Below are 21,997 nucleotides of genomic sequence, written 5' to 3' on the forward strand. Positions count from 1 at the left end.
GAAAGGGTTTCTGAATTGGGTCATAAACGGTTTTGAAATACCAAACCAGACACAAATCTTAGTTTGTATTTATTTTGCAGATGACCCAATGATTCCATACATTTGAATTCACAATAAATCAGACATATAAAACCTTAACAGAAACATGTGGATATATTTAGATCATTAACGTGATCAACATTGCAAGGCTGTGAAGATCCTTTCAACAAATCTAGAGTCAACAAACTTGACGCATGAGCTCCACTCAAGCCACCAATGTCATGCAAAACCAGACACTTACTCTGATTCAGTGAACCAAACACTCCTGTCTTAGCCTTCAAAAGGAAACACGGATAGGAGGCTGGCACAACACCTGCAGTATATCCCACACGTGTACATATAAGTATATGAACTGAATATTATTAATACAATATTAAACCGAGACATGGTTCCTAGTGAAGGAGTTTGCCAAGCATGTGCCAATATAGTATGCGTAGCATTATCTTAATTCAAGAGTTATGTAATCATCATTAATAACTTGCCCGATTTTTGCAGCAAAATAACAAATATAAGAAGCCCCCATCCAAGACTGCAAAAGAAAAAGGACCACAAGAGGCTGTCACTTTCAGTCATATGAAGGGGCCTTCTTGGCATTGTTCCCTGGACTCACTACTTGCCCCACTACGGACTATTAGACCTACATTCTTCAGTCATGTATTCTGCCCTCCCCTCGTGCAGTATAGCATCATCTTCTACATTGTTAAAATTAAAGCCATGCTGATTCCTAAGACTGCTATGGGTCTGGTGCCACCTTTGCCCTAGGCTCAAAACTTCTAACAAAATTTGTCACTGCTTGGCCTCAGCAATAGGAAGCATTTCTTTCCACATCCCTGGCAGTAGCATGATTTCTGCCTTCACCGTGGAATGAATCAGATCTCATTTTGTGTGGTCATGCACTTGAAGAGAAAGGTGATGGGAAAACTATTCTCATCCCTCTTGATTTATTAGCAGCCTTGAGCAAAGAAAATGATGACGTCTTTCTGCGTAAACGGCATTCTGTTGATCAATGCACTGAGCATGCATCTCCAAGGTGTGTGGTTTTTGATATCCCCTAGCTGTAATATCACATGTTGTGCCCCTTAAGGTTTCTCATCCTGTTCTCTTTTCATTCTCTATGTTTATCCACTCTTCTACCTTATACATACATTTGAAATTACTTATCTATCAAAGCTCGATGGCCAATAGCTGAAACCAGCATACCAAAGAAAAAACAGTGCCTCTTATAACTGTCTCCCTGAAGCTTTTCAAAAGCACCTTAATGCTCAAATGTCCCCTGTTTCCTACCCACTTCTCTCTGAAAATTCCCTATTGCAAAATATGCCTCATTCCTCAGAGGAATGCCATGGCCAAGACAGTCCACTTTCAGATGAGGAAACTCAAGCACATTCTCCCCTATCTACATAAGCAAGTCAGGGTCTCAACAGTAGGGGCATAGAGTACTAAGAAAGCACCTACAGCAACATATTATGGTGGGGGCACCTAATACTACTACTCTCTAAATGTATAACTGGAGTATTTCAAAGATCCCACTGGTTTAAGGGAAAGGCTTGATATATTCTGGAAATAAGTTGTATGTTTGGGGGATAAAATGATAACAACTGATTTCCTTTTTTGGTCTTTTTCACCTTTGAGATTTCCAGGTAGGAGTGGGCTGTGCTAGGTTAGCATCTCCTTTAGGTTCCTTCACAATCATTAATTTGCAAAGGATGCTGAAGATTTTAGAAGATATTCTCCCTTCATCTGAGGTGGAAGTTTATCATATGTGGTTAGGTGGTTGCTTTCTTGACTCTTGTTATAAAGACGGCCTTTATTGGTGTGAATGAGGAGTTTAGCAGTTGAGTGAAAAAGCACTTCCTCCAGTCAGTCATGATGGTGCTAAATCTTTCATGACTGGCCACAACTGTTCTCCATGGATCTTGGCTGTTGTTGTCTTTCATTCTTTTGTGCCCCGAAATAGACCATTAAACTGCTGAAGTCAGTTGACTTCCTGGATAAAATGTCCTTTATGAAATGATGCTGATGAAGGGCTGTTGATGGAACTTTTTCTTACCCCACAGTTAATGATCTTTTTATAACGGTGAGATCACCCCATACCATATCTTACCTCTAGCACAATGCATAGATGGCGTGCAGCAAACACTTAACCCAGATCTATTTTCCCTCTGCCGGTTCTAAATTTACCAGACTGTTGTGCTTGGCAGGCATCTTGTGAGAGGTAGTGGTACTTCTGAGATTCATTAAGAAAGACGGGGAGCAGTGGCGCAGCGTGAGGACAGTGCGCTGCAAAGCTTGATATCTGTGGCCTTGTCCAGAATAGGCCATGGGAGTTTTCTTATCTCACTTTGGCAGGAGGTGCTGTGCACTTCCTGTGCGAAATCAGGAGCGTATTCTGCTTTCCTCTCGTTGTTTGGCTTCCTCCCCTGTACAAGACTGTTCCCAGCCCAGCGATTATCTTTGCATCTTCAAACATGGCACACTCTACTTCCTTAAGAGCTTGTTGTATTCTCAAGAATCAGCTTGCTCTCTCCCTCACACACACACACACACACACACACTTCTTAAAAGCAACACTATTTTTCATTCGCTGGCCAACATTTATTTTTACAAATAAAGAAAGGTCCAAGAAATAAATATTCTGATCTGAGTTAATGTGAGTTGACATCTAGTCCCCTCCTCCTGTCCTTGGGAGCTATATGCTCTCCATTGATTGAGTAAATAATGGTTATGTGCTTGAGGCTTCCTGTGGATGTGGAGTGGCAGTATTTCTACTTTAGCGCCCTCTTCCTTTTCCCTTTTCCTGGTTTGCGTGTTTAAAATAGACTTAATGACTTTTGATGGAGAGGGTTGTGTAACATGGTGGTTGCGTAAGTCGGTATGGGAATGGAAGCCCAGGCCTGTGGACAGAAAGAGTGGGCTTGGTTTGTGGCGTGAGGCTCTGTGCACTTCCACAAAGCGGTGCATTGTGCGATTTACCTGATTTGCTGTGGTCTTAGAATCAGCATTTTTTTTCTTTTTTTAGCAGTTGGATATGGCGTGAACTTGCCCCAAGGGTATTAGAGTGCTTTAACCAGCACCAGATTACATTACACGAGGTCAGAGTTTTTTTAGGCACTAGGAGATTTGTGATTTGCCCAGAGTCACAGTGGAAGTGGCTTCACATGTCCTTTAATCCTAATAACATCACAGACTTGACTCTTTACCTTAAGCCCTCAAGCAACCGTTCGTTTGCTCCAGACATGCAAGCGTAAAGGTAAGGAGTGTCAGCCAAAGACAGAGAATGGACCCTTAGTGCCTACAAGAGGGCAGCAGATGCTATCTCAGGCTTCTCTTAATTGAAGTTAGTGTTTTTCGCTACTCGCTCCTTCCTCAGGTCATCTAGTTGCAACAGGGGCACTGGCAACAGGACTCATGGGTGTGAGGGGCCCACATCACACCATTTAGTGGGTATTTTTTTAACTGAAAAACAGGGGATGCTTACATTGGAACTCCTGGTGCCCTTCCTGAGCCACCGTCATGCAGCAAGCCTACCCCTCTACATCCTTTGCAGTGTACGTTTACACTAGACTCTAGGCTGGAGCTGGGTTTCCCTCTGCTGTGCTGTTTTTCCAAGCGCACAGATTTCGAATCTTTTTCTTAGCTCCAGCTACGGCCTTTTACATCTGAGTGCACTGTACATGACGCAAGGGACAGGCTCCTTATATCAGAGAATAAAAGCAGTACAGAGCAGATGCAAACAGGATGCCAGCTTCGCTGTCTGTTTTCAATAGAGAATATTTCTAGGTGAAAACTAGAGGGGTAGTGTCAGTATAACTTTAACATCGTCCACGTGACGCACTATTGTATAAAATTCAAAAACTCCACAAAACCTGATGTTTTTGATTTTTAATGAAAATTGAGAAAAAAGAGAATTTTTTTTTACAACTTAATTGTGCATATCAATGCTCAGTACCACAAATCTTCCCTAAATCGTCGTGCAAAACATTATTAATGGGGCACACAACAGCCTTTGAATTTATTTACCATGCCTCAAAATTACATTTTTTAATGTGCCATGGAGATAAAAGCACACAAGATACGACAAATCATGCTCTTAAATAATTACTTTTTTTTGTAATTTTATTTTTAATGACAGTTATCAGGTACATTACTTTTGTAGAATGTAACAGTATATATCTGGTACTGTGTAATAAGCAAATAAATATATTTGCAGGAATCGCTCCATGGGCTCCTGCGTAGTCCCAGAACCCATAATGTACATTTCAACCAAAGACATGTCAATAACGGTGGTCAAACAGGGTCATCAAGAACTCCCCTCACCCTTTAGTCTTCAAAGAACTTTAGCATCCTTGCAAAAATACAGTCATCAAATTGCACACATTATTCTAGTGACAGGGTTAGATATAGTGTATGAAGGACACATCTTATCCTTCCCGGGGGGAGGGGGGAGGGAAGAGGGAAGTAGCGATAAATATGGTGCAATACCTACAGCTAAGCATCTTAGGGGTTAGTTTCATTTTTATCTTGACAATCTCCTTCCACCAAGCCTCCCTCAGTATACTCAATCAAGACCTGTGTCATTGCCCCCCAGGCCGGGAGGGCATCTGCCACCTTCTTATCTGTTCTTATCTGCCTCATATGTACCTCCTCTGCACCAGCCCATTCAATTAAGTCTTTCTTCCAGTCTTTTCTGTTTGGGGAGGCAGGGGGCCAACCCAGTGAATTGCAATGTGACATTTGACCACTATGAGCCCGAAGATCATATATCGTCTACGAAGAGTCTTTTTGGGGGTTCTCAGGGACAAGCATCCCCCCTCCTGCCATTGGTCCACTGCCATACAAGATGCTATTTGGGCAAATGGGTGCAAGATCCAAATATCAAGGTCTGGAGCATAAGGGGTGCGTCACACTATCGGATGAGAAACTCTTTCCCATATGCTCTCCATCTGACTATGAGGAACAGGCAAGCTTCAGGGACGAGCATTCCTTTGAACAATATTTCCCCAAGCTGATAACCATCATGGATACGTTTCAACAGGGGCCTCCCCCAGTTCGGCACTCTGTCCAACCAGTGAATCGCATGATGTAGATGGGCCGCAAAATAATATAATTCTAGGTCAGGGACCTCCATACCGCCCTGACTCCATTCCATTTTAAGCACTGCAAGGCTGACCCTGTGTGTAGTGCCTGCCCAAAGGAAGTTAAACAATAATGAGTCAAGTTCCTTATACACTTTTTGGGGTACCTCATAGGTATCTCATACATTGAGCCGTGTATGGAATGGAGACATCTTGGAAGGATCACCACTTTAGTTAAGGCTGTCTTCTCTATCAGGGATAGTTAAATGGCATTCCAGAATTGGATTGAGGAGCAAAGGTACGTAATCAGTCTACCCATGTTCAGATCAAAGACCCACTGCTTGGTGGATGTGATATATATCACCAGGTGTTTAACAGAGTCAACTGTTCAAGGAAGTTCCACCCTGGGCAGCCGCTGGGCCACAAGGCCCTCAAGGCAGCCCACTGGGAACAGGAGGGACTTATTATTATTGAATTGTAGCCCAAAGTATTCCCAGAATTCAGACATGAGGTTAAGTATCAGTGGTATAGAAATATCTGGTTGGCGGAGATAAACCAATGTGTCTTCTGCATATAACAACACAATACGTTCAGTTCTGCATATGTCTACGCCCCACCCAAGGAGGACCTGTCTCAACCGGCAGTGCTAGCGGTTCCATTACAAAGGCAAAGAGCAATGTGGAAAGTGGACAGCCCTGCCAGGTGCCACGTTGTAGTTCAATAGGATCTGATACATATCTGCCCATGTGCACTCGGACCCTGGAGGATTGATACAGCAAGCGAACCCAGGAGATACATTTGTGGCCCAGTCCCATCACCTCTAGCACCTGCCACAAGAAGTCCACCAAACCGAGTCGAACACTTGTTCAAGATTGAGGAACGTCATTGAATAGGGGACTCAGTATCTTCTGATCCACATTTAGCATAGAGATAGGTCTGTAAGAGGATGGGTCAAGTGGGTCCCTGACCTGTTTGGGGAGCATAACATTAAAGGCCTCCGTCACAGAGTCGGGCAGGGAGCCTGTTTTTTCAGGGCATCCTCGAACACAGGCAAAAGTTTATCAGCTAGCAAAGTTGAGAAAGCTTTATAGAATTCTGCAGGGAGTCCATCAGCGCTAGGGGTTTTGGCTATTTTGAGGGCGGTAATCCCTTCTAGGATTTCCTGCCATGATATGGGGACAATTATGGAGTTGCTGTCCTGTTGTGGCAGCCATTGCAAGGGTAGGGCCACAAGATACTCAGGGAGGGGGTATCAGGGTCAGTAATTGAAGCCCTGTTATCATCTGTGGGTGAGCTGTAAATGTGCTGTTGATTGCTTCCTGGGTATGTATGATCAGACCTTGTTGATTTCGTATCACTAGAATGTGTCAGGGGGCATGTTCAGATTTAACCAGGTGGGCCAGCATGTGCCCTACCTCGTTGCCTTGTACCAAGATTCCGATTTACTGTCTGGGTATATTCTTCAAGTTGGTCCCATACCTTATTTAGTATTTGCTTTTCCCTGTCCTAGGCTAACATCTGACTGGAGTCAGTTGCTAAGGCCCATTCATTCTCCGCCAGCTGTTTTTCTCCTTTCGTGAGATCCAGTACTGAGGCTTCACGTATGCCAACTACGGTAGACAGATACACCCCTCGGACCACAACTTTCAACGCATGCCATTCCGCAGCTCTACTAAGCACAGTGCCACAGTTGTAATTGGAGTATTGGGTCATGGCTTCGGAGACTGTATGCCTAAACACCTGGTCAAGTCAGTGCTTCCGTATTCAGTCACCATAGTGGTATTTTGGGGCGCTGTCGGGCTAGAAAGTAGAAAAGTAGTGCGGCGATGTATTTTGCCAAATACTTTGCGTCTAACATCCATTGTGCCGCAGTGGTATGGATAAAAAAATAGTTCAAGTGGCAGTCATACGGGGCTTGGTGTCATTGTGTGGGGGAGACCTGTCCAACTGCCCATCAAGGACACAGTTGAAGTCACCCACCATGAGTATCTTGGCCGTGGGCTGAATGTGCGCTGAAGCCAACATCCTGCCAAGGAATTCCCCATCATCTTTATTGGGAGAATATCCATTAATTAAGCAGAGTTTGTGTGCATCTAGGGTACCCTCAAGTACTACAAAGCGCCCTCGTTGTTTAAACAGTGCAATCATTTTTTACCAGGACCTCATGAGGCACCCATAAGAGAGCACCGCCCGCATATCTGGAGTATGATGTGGAGTACACAGAGCCCCGCCATCTCGTTCAAAGATGTCCAATACAGTCCCCCCCAAATGTGTGTCTCCTGTAAAAAGGCTATTGCCACTCTATAGCAGCGCAAGTAGGCATACACTCTATTCCTCTTCACAGGATTATTAATACCCCAGACATACCTGGTCAGAAACTTCTATTGTGTACCCATAATGGTGGCAGGGTGTCACTTATGTTGCAGTGAATGAGAGCTAATGTGTGTCTGTCACAAATAATTAAATAACAGGACATAGTTATGGAAACCATTCTCACCCAATTACCCCCTTGGACGTCAACGAACAAGCTGTAACAACGAAACATAAAAGTGATCCCATTTAAAACCCTCCCTGCAGTCCCACCCATGGGAAATGTCAGCTAACTCTCCCACAGTTACCCACTACCAAAAGGGAGCAATAACCCTCAGCCGAATTGCCCTCCCATCCCATTTAATGAATAATTAACAATGTAACAGTTTTATAGTTAATGTTATTCCAGTTCAGGTGCTAGATCTAGTGTCAGCACCAGAGTCCCAGCAATAGAGATCCTGAGGCCATTCACCAGACCAGCCCCAGAACCCCGATATCCACAGCATGGAGTTGGGGCCTAGCGCGTAGCAAATCCGGTCAAAAGTAAAGGATATCAAGGTTGTCCAACCAACAAGCAGGTATGTAAATCTGTAGTAGTTCCCCCCTTAGTGTTTTGCCGGGTCATTAAAATGTCTTGCAGCGCTGCAGAGGTTAAAGGGGGACAGAAGATGAGGCCGGGTAGGAGAAGGAGGCCAGGGAGAAACCAGGCATTACCCCGATAATGAAAACAATCCGCTCACTCAGTTCTAACGTCGCTGCTCTGGGTCTCCTGCATGAGGCAGAGGAGAGAGATGGAGTTTTGGGTGGGCGGAGGGGCCAGTTCAGCTGGCAGCATGTCATCCGGGCAAACAAGGATACGGTCTGTACAAGCTGTTGCTCTGGGGTTCTGCCCGCTGTCTGCTGTGTTTCGTCTGCGATTGGATCTTCGCGGGCCCCTCCGGCTCTGATCCTACCAGTTTGTTAGTCCCTCATCACTGGGGAGGCCCACCGAGTCCATCCCCTCAACAGCCTCTTAGGGTGATTCGTCAAAATAGACTTTGTCTTGATATTGTATCCAGAGCTTGGCCAGGAAGAGCAGGCTGTATTGTACACCATGTTTTCAGAGTGTGCACTCAACCTCCATGAAAGTTTTCAGAATATCCTGCACCTTCCCTGTGTAGTCCAGAAAGATCTGTATAAGATTATCCTCATAGTGGGGGGCCGTACAGCCTCACATGTTGAAAAATGGCATCCCTGTCTCTGTAGTTGAAGAAGCATGCGAGGAGTGCACACGGGGGAGCCCCAGACTGAGGCATAGGCACCAGGGCCCTATGGGCCTGCTCAATAGAGAAGAATTTTGCTCAGCATTTAGGTTGAAGCACAGAGGTTATCCAGTCTTCCAGGAAGAGATCTGCTGTCAGGCCCTCCGCCCTCTCAGGAAAGCCAAGAAAATGTAAGGTATTGCACCTTGGGCGCACTTTGGCGTCCTCAAGGCGACACTCCATCTGTGTAGCAGTGGACTTCAATTCTACGACAGTGCCGTGCAGCTCTGACACCGTTCGTTGCAGCTGAGAGACATCCCCTCCGCCGATGTGACCTTCTCAGTCACCTTGTGTAAATGGTTAATATCCATGGCCCTAGAGTCCAATTTCACCTCTAGTACCAGGCGCCACCCTTGTATTGCTGCCAAGATTTCAGCTGTGTCTTTCTGCATACCTCCTTCTTTTCGCCGAATCAGAGCTCCCTGTCTGTCCACAGGGGGTGGCTGGGCAAGCACCGTGTATGGCACAATTTTATTGCATTGCCCCCATTTGAGCGATTTCTCCTTCCCTATAGCACATCCAAAGGCAGGACAGTGCCCTGTATTACAATGAGGTACACCAGTCCTGTGATTCAAACAGTCAGCTATAGAGTTAACTATGCAGCATAGCTGTCCAGGAGACTGTACACTGTAATGCCAATGAAGGTCAAGGGATGGGGGGTGGATGCTCAGATGGCACCTGGTGGGCCAGCGGCTAGACTGGTAGCCACACTCCACTCTAGATCAGCCCGTGTAGGCCCAGGCCCTCAGCACCTCTCTAAGGCACAACCCCCAATCGCCTTACTTGTATAGTGAAGATCCATGGGTGAGTTCAGTCCCATGGAGCGCTCTCAATGGCAGCCACAGCAGGCCCGGAAACGCCCCTCCGGTGGAGGACCATGCCCGCACAGTAGTTTAATTATTTTATTCTTGAAGTGACTTCCCCTATCTGATTCTAAAGACACCGGAAAATCAAACCTTGGTATCAGTTCCCTAAGCAGTAAGTTTGCTAAAGTGAGGCTGTCATTTCTACGTGTAGGATAAACTTCAATCCTGTGACTAAAAATGTAAACAATCACCAGCACGTATCTCAATCCTCCACACACAGGCATCTCAATAAAATCCATTTGTATTCTTCTAATTGGACCTCCAGCTTTCCAATATGGCTCATACTTACAACTGTCCTTTTAACAATGTTCATCTGTTGGCAGGTAACACAACGGTGGCAGATTGCTTCGGCAACCTGTCTAAATTTCGGATTAAACCAAGTTTGTTTAAAAACACAAATCATGGCATCTCTCCCAACATATGCTTGTCCATGATAATACCTAGCCATTTAAGTCAGTTGACTGTTAGGCAGAACCACTTGTCCCTCCTCAGAAATCCAGATTTCATCTTCCCGTTCGACACACTTTAGTTTAACCCACATTTTCTTTTCCTCTCTGCCAGCATTTTCCTGCAGGCCCTTTAATTCCTCCCAGGTGTCAATAACAGTTAGAGCATAATTTATACACATCACTTCTTCAGATACCAGTTCCCATTTGTCTTTGAAAGATATACAATTCATTGCACAAAACATTGTGACTTGATCCTCATATCCATTTCCAAATGACACAAAATCTTGCGATCTCTGATGTGCACTGCATTTCACCACAGCAATCTTTTGGAAGGCTTGTAACAAATCATGAATTCTCTCATGATTTCTAACTGGTGAACCAGAAGAGGTCAGGTATCCTCTCTGTAACCACAGCAGGCCAAAGTAATGCACTATTCCAAATCCATACTGACTTTCCGTATAAATAGTGACCTTAAGTTTCCCAGAGACATAGCATGATCTAATAAGAGCTACTAATTCTGCCACTTGTGCAGAAAATACTGAAAGCTTTCAAGCATGCCAGAAATTGTGCACACAGCATATCCTACTCTCAATGTTGCCATGTTGTCTCTTAAACAGGAACCATCAACAAAGATAATTTAATCATTTTCTTCCAATTGGGTATCTCGAATGTCAGGTCTGGGTTTAGTGCACAGTTCAGTCACTTCAAGACAGTCATGTTCAACATCTTTCAAATTGTCAATTTCAACATTCTCTGTTGGTAGTAAGGTTGCTGGGTTAAGCACTGTACACCTTTGCAGAGTTACATTTGGTGAACCTAAGAGTATAGTCCCATATCTGGTCAGCCTAGCATTGGTAAGGTACTGAGTTTGTGTTCATGTAAGCAAAACCTCAGTGGAGTGAGGGACCAAAACAGCTAAGGATGTCCCTTCACAATGATCTCACTCCGAATGAGGCTCACTCCAACTGCTGTCACAGTTCACAAACAGCCAGGTAAAGCTGCTGCAACGGGGTCTAAAGTAGTGGAAAAATATGCTACTGGGCGGTTTACACCACCATGTACCTGTGTCAGCACTAAAAGTGTGCATGATATACGCTCATCATAAAACAACATAAATGGCTTCATGTAATCAGGCATTCCCGAAATTGGAGCTTTGCACAGACTTTCTTTCAACTCCTTAAAAGCTGTTATACACTCTTGATCTAACTCCAAGGGACCAGTAACATATTTGTGGGTCAATTTCTGCAAGGGCTTTGAAATTATCAAAAAATTGGGAATCCACTGTCCACAATAGCTCACCATTCAAAAAAACATTCTGATGTCTCTCTGTGTAACTGGGGGATTCATCTGCAAGATGGCTGTAATCATTTCTCTGGAAATCTTTCTTGCTCCCTTTTCAGTCAAGTGTCCCAAATATTTCACTTCTTTCTGACAGTACTGTAATTTTGCTGGGGACACTTTATGTTCATTCTTTCCCAAGTGATTTAGTAAGGCAATCGTATCATGCCTTCATGCTTCCTTCGTCTTTGAAGCGATTAACAAGTCATCAATGTACTGAACCGAGGTAGGCTGCAAAGGCATTTCCAATGTCTCCAGATTCTTTTTCAGGATCTGATTAAAGATGGACATTGACTCTGAAAAATCTTGAGGAATTTTGCACCAACAATATACTTTATCCAGGAATTTGAAACAAAAACGAAACTGACTATCCTCGTGAAGAGGTGTCGAAAAGAATGCTTGTGATAGGTCCACTACAGTGAACCATTCAACTTCACATGGGATCTGTAATAATGTTACTCCTGGGTTGTGCACTACTGGACAGCATTTAATCACAATCTCATTAATTTTCCTCAAATCTTGAACAATCCAAAACTTCCCACAAGGCTTTCGTAAACCCATGATAGGAGAATTACACAGGCTACTCAACACTTCTTTCAGGACTATTGTCTGTCAATAGTATCCTGTGTCATGTGGTAATGGGAATTTGAGGAAAAGCTGCATTTGGCTTGACTGGAACTGTAGCTGAATCTCATGGAGGCTCTCTTGTCGGACAATCCACACTCCTTTTGCATTCAACCCATAAATCAGCTGGAATCACTATTTCAAACAGAGTGTTCAGATCTTCCCACAGGCATTTTGCAAGCTTCACAAACCTATCTGTCTGTTGGTACCATTCCACTGGCTTCTCCCTTAATCTCTGGTAAACATTTGTAAATGACACAATGTCACTTCTGCTCCAAAGGACATGAACAAAATTTCCTCCTGGAATCTCTCGCACTGCTAATATTTTTACTGGGTCATCAATCTGCAGAATACTAGCAATTTAGCGCTGCATTTGCATCATTTTTTTACGCAAAAGTGGCACAAACTTACAAATTTAAATTATATTTTGTAAATTTGTGCCCCTTTTGCGTCAAAAAATTATGCAAATGCGACGCTAAAAAAGTATAAATCAGGCCCTAAATTTGTGAACTCCTTTTTCTTCTTATCTCATTTCTTTACCCATCTGCCTTCCGACTTGTCTAATGCTCCCTGTGTCTGAATATTCTGAATTAATTCCTTAATGTGAATTTTCATTACTGGTATTCTCATGTTCTCAATGTTTTTCAAGCCAAATTCTAACCTGGAACTTCTTCTTGGTGCTTCGTTTTCACAATCTCTATGTCGTATTTCTCTGCAAATTCTGCTAATTTCTGGTGTCCCACTCCTGCTTTGTTGGTAACTATTTTGCACAAGAATCGCAATTCATCTTCGCTGTATGAATCAATTCTTCTTAATTCAAGTGTGCCCTCAATCAATTCTTCTACTTCTATTTTAAGCCTGGTCATATTTAGGGGACTTCCTCCATTTGAATCTCCCAGTGTACTTTTCAGCTTCTCCTGCCATTGAGTTAATTGCTGGGCTGTCAAACCTTGCAATGAGATATTATTACTATTCACAGTAGGCACTTGTTGTAACATTAGCCATGGAGTCTCTGGAGTCATCATAAATGAGTTGGAACCTACATCTGGACTGCCTACATTACTTGGTGGAGTTCTGGGATTATTCCAAGGAATTAATGGACCTGTTGTGTCATACGTTGGTTTCATGGGAATCATTACCCCTGAGTCCTTCCATCTCTGCATTTGAATTCAGAATGTTCTCCTCATTGCTTTTGTTATTTCACTGTGCAAACAAGGATATAACAGGACCAATATTCATGGGTACTGACACAGCGTCAGGGTTGGGTCAAACACTTTGATCTCTAGAGTACATAACTCCTGCATCCAGGCTTATCAATGCAGACGTGTTTGTCCGTGACACTGTTAGAGGTGATCATCTTAATTCCCTGTAAGGTCTCAGTTCTCCAAAAGTTCTCCTCATTATTCCATCTCGCCTCAGCTAAAGTTTTCTCTGCTTTCCTCATTCTCCTCTCAAACCTCTGTTGCTGCTGTTGTCTTGTTATGAATTCCCAAACAGCAAATGCCTCAAACTATGCTGGTCTCGGAGGACGTCTTGAATCGTACACTTCTCTCCTCAAATTCTCTAAAATTCTAAAATGAAATGTTCAGTGTGCAGGAACCGCTACGTTCCCTTCCTTCTCTGTCTCTTTGCACCATTGTTTTAGCCAAAGACATGGAGCAGCACCTTGTTCTTCAAATACGATCATGCGGGTGTACCTTCTGAAGGTGCACCTTCTCCTATTCTAACTGAAATAAATGCATCTCCCCTAAGGGAACTCTTTAATGCTTTGAAAAATGTCATTTTCGACTTTAACTATGCTTCAATCAATAAGGAAGTGAATTTCAATCCCAAAATCCCTTTCGCTTGCCTTTCTCCACCAACTATGCTTCACGGTTGTCCACCAGTCCATTCACAGCTCTCCTTACTAATCAACCTATCCCAGCGCAGCTCTACTGATGTCACACTCACAGGTACAGCGGCTGACAAAGCCTAGCGGCTTGTCCTTCTCAATCAAATTCTCTCAAAACTAAATGCAAATATTGGGAGCACTAAAAAAAAAACAATACCAAAATTTGTCTGTTTAATACAGGTGGGTAACACAATTGCTTCAGAAACCTTACTGAATTTTCAACTGTGACTTTTAGCTCTGACAGATACTCATTCGATCTCTGTTCCCCTGACTCGCAAGCAAAATTCGACAAGCAAATTTTCCCCTCAACTGTTCATAGGGTCCTCCTGGTGCACATAGGATTCACTGAATCTCCGTTGAAAATCTCATACTTCCTTCAACACGCACACTATGAGATTATCAACCATGCCCGATTGCCCACACTTTGGAGTATGCAAACTCCCTAACAACTTCATTTGGAGTACACAAACTCCCCTAATTACTCTCAAACATCACAATTCACCTGTGATTTGCTTGAGCTGTTCAAGCGCAAAACCCTATTTCACTCATAAGTCACACTAGGAGCGCTGAGAAAACCTTCAACAAGCATAGGCAAAATCCAAGGACTCTGGGAACTACATAGTAGGCTCTTAAAAAGGAATGACCTGACATATTGAAAACATTACTGTGGGAAACTATGATAGCTTCTTAAAGAGACATAACCATCCGACTCTGCTACCAGGAACTGTGAGCGCGTCTAATCTTATGTGTCCTTTATTTATTTTTATTGATAAGGGGACGCATTAGAGGTTTGATGGACCTTTGGACTCAGTTAAGAGTGATTTATCATAGACACAATATCTACACATTACCATTACAACAATAACATTATCAGTATGCATAAACATTAGTCAAAATGGGAGCCAGTAACCTTCACGCACCATGACCCTTGAGGCCATGCATAACTACATCTTGGGTAAAAGTTAAAATGTTTATTTCCCTAGATTAACAATGCTAAAGTCATGTAAAGCAATCTCAAAACCACCTGATAAACATAGATAAACAACACAGGTTGACCAAAACGACGGAAAAACCTTAACTCAACAAATGCATTTAATGTTAAACATTCAAGAATAATCAGACAAATAGTAACTGAATTGAAGAAATAGCATACATTTAGACAATTCACAGATAAACAAAATCAAACATTATTAATACCCTTTGTGGGACATGGAGTTTCTAACTAATCCTCTAATCCAAATGGCATGATTGGGCTTTCATGCAAAAAGAAAACACAGACAGAAGGTAATTCGGAAAACATCTAGCTATGCCTCTAAACAAAAATATAGCGGTTGGTACCTAGAAGAGAAAAGACAAAAATCGATGACAAATACATCTCAGTTTCAGTTATACCTCTCCTTTATGGGATGAGCAAGCAAAATCTTCTTCGTCAGCTGGACATCCCTCTTTTCAGCATTCGCAGTTGGACAGTGAAAGGGATTGGCTCAACCACAATGGTCTCTAACCCAGTTGAAACCAAATCAGGGCATCAATATGGAAAACGGCATCTAAGTCTCTCTCTAATACACTCACGCTCTCGAAGACTCTCTCACACCTAAGTTCACGCATACTCTGTCTGCTCCTGTCAAGTGAAGTCAGGGATAAACCAAAACTACACAATAAATTTCCTCATTGCCATTGGTCAGAATATTGAATGTCCACCTTAAAACCAATAGGGTAATTGCATAAAGTCACTGATATCGTTAGACAGTCCGTTTACGTGTTGATGATTGGTTCCTCTTCTCCTAGTCCTGTCACCGGATTTCTTAGTGTAATTTATGTTGCGCTTCACTTCTCTCATCAGTATGGCCATTGTTAGCTCCTGGGAAACTTTCCTTCTTCACGCATCAAGCCTACAAAGTATCAGCTTCTAGCACAAAACATTACAGCAAACAATTCTCATGAGACAGTCAGGACATTAGCTAACTTAACATTGCTACATTACAACCAGTTTGGTCAATGTCATGTGAACAGAGAACAATGAACAGTAAGGCTTTTTTGCCATCCATGAGAAAATAATTTTTAGCATTTATTTAATATTGTGAAACTTAGCATGAGTCTTAGTCAAGCAGCCCTAAGATTTTCACAATTAATCTGTACAGTCTAGGCATAAGTTTAAGCAAATACATGTGAATTTTATGTCAATATGGTCTACTAATACATTTTAATCATTCGGTGCACTTTATTATGACAGTTAATACCATATTTTAGTAAAGTCAAATACATAATAGTGGACATTCTGGTGGGCACATTTTCCACGAACATTATTATTTTCTATGTTAACCTAAAACATGGGAATTCTTAATACATTTATCAATGCAAATTCATTATTGATTAGTTCAGCTCTCACACATTCATGAGTGGAGCGGAGCCAAATGGTTGATGCTTATCTCCGCCATGAAACCCTTACAAGAATGTAAGATAATAATATTTTGCTGTACCTTGAAGCATAGTTGAGTAGCAATGACAGTAGCATTAATTATTTGAAATATGGAAACAGGCTCGAACGTGTGGCTCTCTACCTAGGTGACAGTCAAATAGACTGCATTTAGCTTTCAACTGTATGGTTCTCTATATATTTCGAACATCAGGCTTTTCAAACTTAAATTTTCGAACTTTTAACCTGGAGGGGGTTACCCTAAAGAGCGTAGGTGAGATCTGCAGAGCCAGGAATTGCAGGATCACTATATCTCCACCCATTTATATTTAAACATCCTGTTCATATTGCTAGTGCAAGTACACCAGACACACACAAATTGCTAAGGTCTCTAATGTCTGAAATATACCTGCACGGCAAGCCTTCCTGAACTGCCTCTAGTCAGAGAGCAGTATGCAAATTCAAATTAGCACCAATGGAACTGTGGGACATCAGGGAAATTCCACCACACGAGGTGCTGGTGTTCAACATTCTCATAAAATGGGGCAATACAGAGAGCAAAAATCAGCCCTGCCCATTGGCCAATCAGGTCATACTAAGAAATGAGACTTTGAAAAATGAAAACAATGTGTATGTGAGAAAATCATAATGAACTGCATAATGCTTTACTATAGTACACTTTGTAAAATGTTTTTGTGAGCTCATTGCACTTAATCCTTCAGAGGATGATAATTGCTGAAAATGTATTTATTTTTACTTCCAGGTGTGACTTTCACTCCAGTGTTGAAAGAAGTGCATTCTTATTGAAATCTGGCAGCAACAAAGGCAATCCGATTAGTATCAGCGAGAGAATGCAGATCATCAAAGGCAAGATCAAGGTATCTTCATAACTGAAAGACAGGACAGGCACCTTTTTAACATGGAGGTTGCACTTTCGTTTCCATAAAAAACTTCACCTATTTTCTGTGCTATTTTCTGTATTCAAAAACCCTACATTGCAACCCAATATAAGTAGTGAATGAATAAAAGAATGGTCTACCTATAAGGGATTTTATGAATGACTCCTGATAAACAACTCTAATCACTGCACAGTAGTTATTAATGACCACTTCCCCACAACTGGTGGTAGCCAGCGGTAAAGATAAAGTGGGCATTCCTGGACTGAATGGCAACACTTGCAAAAATGTCCCAATCAAACTCTCTCCTTAGGGTGTGTTAGAATAGGGCCCTTGGCAATCTACTCTCATGGTTCATTCTTAGCTGCCATACCCATACCAAAAACAGCTCTGGAGCTTGCAGCCCACCAGAAAGATGCCAGAGTGGTGGAATGGCCCATTGAACCCCTCTTGTAAGTGACTTTTCTGTTCCTGTGGCCTGTGGTCGGCATCTGCCTTGGGCATGGAGATCAGATTAGCCCTTGCTGTCACAATTAGTCATGACACCTCTGATTGCCAAATTTATAGCTGCCTATATGAAAGTACGGGGCAACATTGTCGGCCACTGTGTGCTGCAAAACACAGGCGCAGGGGCCATCTGTTCCATTCAAACCCCACAACTAGGGAACGTTCAGCCACTGCCATTAGCTGAGTCGAAGATTTGTTAAAAATGACCTGCAAGTGATAAAAAAAGTAAATTCTCTGTGGCCATCACGAGATGGGGATTATCGTTCTACGCATGTAGTGTGCCCTTAATAGGAAGCCAGAGAAACAGACTAAGAGAAAGGATATGAGAAAGACTTACGAAATGTCCATGTATTTATTTGAGGAACTTTCTAATGCTGGCCTCCTTGTTTCCATAATTGTACTCAAGCAGCCTGACCTTTAGTTAACTGTCAGTTGTTAAGCGCCCTTGACCTTGTTTAGTGCCAGTGCACAGGAGGTTTGGGCTATTATTACCTGCTAAGCGGGGCCTTGCAAGCCCGCAGTGTCTGAGCAACATTTCCTTGCAAAATTCTCTAAAGGCTACCACAGGGCCTGAGCGACATTGTGTAACAGCACACTGAATCTTCATGACAGATTGCGGGCTTCCACTTTTTTATGGCTCAGTTCCCACAAGCCTTTTATGTACCTTGTTTGAGTTTAAAAAAAACTGTATTTTAGTGTCCGCAGCAGAGCACCTCTCCTTCTCTAGCATAACTTTGAAGATGGAAAATATTATGACAGACACTACTTTCTAGCACTGGCTACAAGAAGGGTGTTTTTTTCACCTCACATCTTTATTTGGGCTAACCATAGAAACATTACAATTCACTACACTCCCATTCTTGTTGAATGTGCAGATAAATAATACTATTTTTTAGAGATGGTGAGGGCGATAAAAGCGAATTGTGTGTGTTTTTTATAACATAGAGCAACTTTGAAAGATGTCAGATATTTTCCTGTAGATACCTTATCCTGCCCTGACTCTGACACGTCCCTGTCTTTTTGAAACTAGCAATAAAAGCCCGGTTGTAGAGGGTGACCTAGGTGGACCAGGCCCCCCAAAATAGCCCCGCGACCCACCCAATGCCTATTCACAAGTGGACAACAATCCTTTGTTCTTTTGCTTAATGAAAAAAATAACACGCTTGCTATCAAAGCATAATTGTGGAGCTTTCATGTATAACGCCATTGCCCTGAGCTACCATAGGTGCCTGGGGACAGAGGAGAGGTCACAGGGCAGGATTGCTATTACCCTGCAAGTGTAAACAGAAGTGGTACCTGAGTACTCCCGCTATATCGAGACCGGCAGGCTCCAATGACACAGTACTTAAAAAGATGAAAACAGTTTTATGGCGAACCAATGTGAAGGCTTTTGCCATTCAAAAAAAGTAAGTGAAAATGTGCACACCATCAGGATATATGTCTTAATACTGGTTTATTTTAGTTTATTTCTGCTGTGATGGTATTCCTAACTTCTGGCCGGGGGCCACTCGAATTATGCTGACGGGTAAGGGGGGCGCTCGAATTATGTTGCTGGGAAAAACAAAATTACGCTGCAGATTTGAGTAAATTATGTGGCCAGAAAAACGCAAATTACGCTGTGTAATGCAGCACATTTTGCCATAGTACCACTTCATTATTTTTATACCTTAAATCTGCCTTCCCAAAGGCTACACCTTGTTAGTAGCTGTTTACTAGAGGTGATCAGTCATCCTTTGCGAAGGGCCTTCCACTGCTCAGCAATATGTGTCACTAGGGTTTTAGTAACTTTTGATCCGTTTGAGGTAGAAATCATTTTGTTATTGAAATCTGCACTTTGTGCAGCAGATGATGGATTATGGCACAAGTGTGGCGAATCCTTAATAATGCGGAATGCCCTGCCGCCGCAGACTTGCATACTTCCTGTTGCTCTGCTTATGACAATATATTAAGCAAACAAACACTGACAATGGCAAAGTTTTCACTCTTCCTAAGTGAAAACGCTTGTCAAGTTTCCCTAATACAACACTGGTACAGAATAGGAAGGGGCAGTGCGAGTGTCTATTAGGCAAAGAAAAGCACTAGCAACAATTCCATGGCAGCACAGGCAAACTCTGCTACCACTGTCCTGCTTGGTCTCAATCTCCCGGCGTGTTCAAATAACGTGGAGTTTGCTAATACAAGTAGAAGGAATAGATACCCCATTTCTGCTAGTTCTTTTTCTTTTATAAAAGAAAAAACATGCATAGCCCTCTTTCACGTTGCTCTTGTAAAAACAGTCTGATTTGGTTCTTATGAGACGTTGACTCCTAGTCATTCCAAGGATAAAGGGTTCTTGATCCTGAGACCTTGCTGTCCACTTAAGATGAGAGGTGCTTTGAGTAGATAGATGGGGATATTTATGTTGATGCTACACACACGAGGAAGCACCTTTTCAATGGGGGAATCTCAGCTATTTATACACAAGCAACCTAGAATGTGCTATGCACATTTATTCTTTTATAAAAGAAGAAGAGCAAGCATAGAGATTTCTGACTATTCCTTTGCCTACATTAGTAGATAGCATGTAGATTTATTTTGTATTTCTTAGTTGTGAATCCAGTGCATGAAAAGCCCCCTTTTGGTTGACCTGCACCAGGGCTGCTAGGGAATTTTTCATCCCAACCGTTGTAGAGGAATGGCCAAATAAAGTGTATGAAAAATGTGATGCTACTGCTAGCGTTAATCCACTTGGAGTAAATCATGCTGCTTTCCACCCTTTCTTATCTTCTGTCAGCAGTGCTGACAGACACTGCTCTGCAGATTGTAGAATATGGAAATACTAATTTTGCCATTTGTGTTAGTACTCTAGTTTAATCTCCGCGTTCATTCTATTTTTGTGCCTTATTAGTGAAACAATAATAATGGATGCAAATTACTGTGGTGCTAAGTGTGATCGAGTGTGACGTGGAGTGCTTACTTGCCCCATCGAACAGTTTACACTCAAGCAAATCCAACTCATGAAAGCCACTGAGCAGAGAGGTGCAAATGACCCACACAATCTCACCTTTAATACCTCCCATTTAAAGCAGTGTGTGCTATATATGTGTGTCATGGCTGGTCAGGGTTCATAAGTAACTCCACATACACACACTCTCATCTCTGTTCATTCATGTTGGTCTCTACCAAAGTAAATTGAGTGGGATAATGCTGCAATATAAATGTAAGATGCACATCGCCAATGTTAACATATGGAAAGAATCCAACTTAAAATGAATTTAAAGCTAGGATTAATGTTCAAATGGTAAGGTCATACTACCATCAACATCTCAAAAACATTAATAACAGATAAAAGGATGCAGACTGTCATAAATTTTCCGTGCTGTCTTAAATTTGCAAATGTTGACTACACATATCCTTTGTTGACTGCATGCTCTCATGGCATGAAAGGAGAGGGTTGAGTGCCATTAAAGTTTTGCATATGAGTCTCAGGGAGTAACATATCAGTCTTTCAGGATTTCTAGTATTAGGTTCCTTCAACACCAAGTGATAAATCAATGCGAGTTCCCTTTCACAGATATGGGAGCGAGTGTCATCCACAGAGGACATGATAGAGCAAAACCTCTATAGCATTTAATTACTGGATGTTTTCGATGCAGGGCTGAGGTCCTGGTCATTAATAGGTGTCAAATAATGAGCAAAGATTTGTAAAAAAAAAATCTTCATCTTTAAAGAGGACTTTTGAAAGTATTTTTTATAAGCAAACAATTACTTGGTCAAATACTAACTTCATGTTTTATTTCCCAGACTGCTAGTACTCTGGTCGTGGCTGAATCAAAATCGTCTGGAGTCTACAGCTGCGTGGCAACCAACAAAGTAGGAAAGGACCGCCGGAGTATTAACTTTTATGTGACAGGTAAGGGGCAAGTCTTCATTAGACTGGTGTATCACATACAGTTATCAGGATTATGTACACATTTGAATATTTTGACTTGTTCTAAATTTTGCATCACACAAGTGACTTGCTAAGGTGCCAATTTGTGCCTATCGGACTTTTTTACCCAGAAAGCTGTTTCAGTAGGCTGAATGTGGAAGATGTATTTAGCTTACCTGGTAAATATTTCCACCGGAGGGTTTTCCTCATGAAAACAGAGAATGCATGCTTAATTTTGTGCTTTTTGACCCATATTCTGCATATGTTGAATCCACTACATGTTTATACCTAGTAAATTTCAGTAGATTTCATATGTAACATTCACCAGGGGAAATTGTGGTGGTGTGGTAATAACTACAAATCTGGGAAATAATT

At 42.3% G+C, this 21,997-nt stretch overlaps 1 protein-coding gene across 1 annotated transcript in view; it reads left to right on the forward strand.

The window, feature by feature from the left end:
• Nucleotides 1-21,997, forward strand: part of FLT1 (fms related receptor tyrosine kinase 1) — a 310,221-nt gene that overhangs the window by 122,030 nt on the left and 166,194 nt on the right. The window contains exons 11-12 of the mRNA XM_069202204.1: nt 17,073-17,187; nt 21,496-21,604. Of these exons, the coding sequence (XP_069058305.1) occupies nt 17,073-17,187; nt 21,496-21,604 (224 nt within the window). The remainder of the gene's footprint in view (nt 1-17,072; nt 17,188-21,495; nt 21,605-21,997) is intronic.

The sequence above is a fragment of the Pleurodeles waltl genome, chromosome 8, assembly GCF_031143425.1.
Source record: "Pleurodeles waltl isolate 20211129_DDA chromosome 8, aPleWal1.hap1.20221129, whole genome shotgun sequence".
Lineage (NCBI taxonomy): Eukaryota > Metazoa > Chordata > Amphibia > Caudata > Salamandridae > Pleurodeles > Pleurodeles waltl.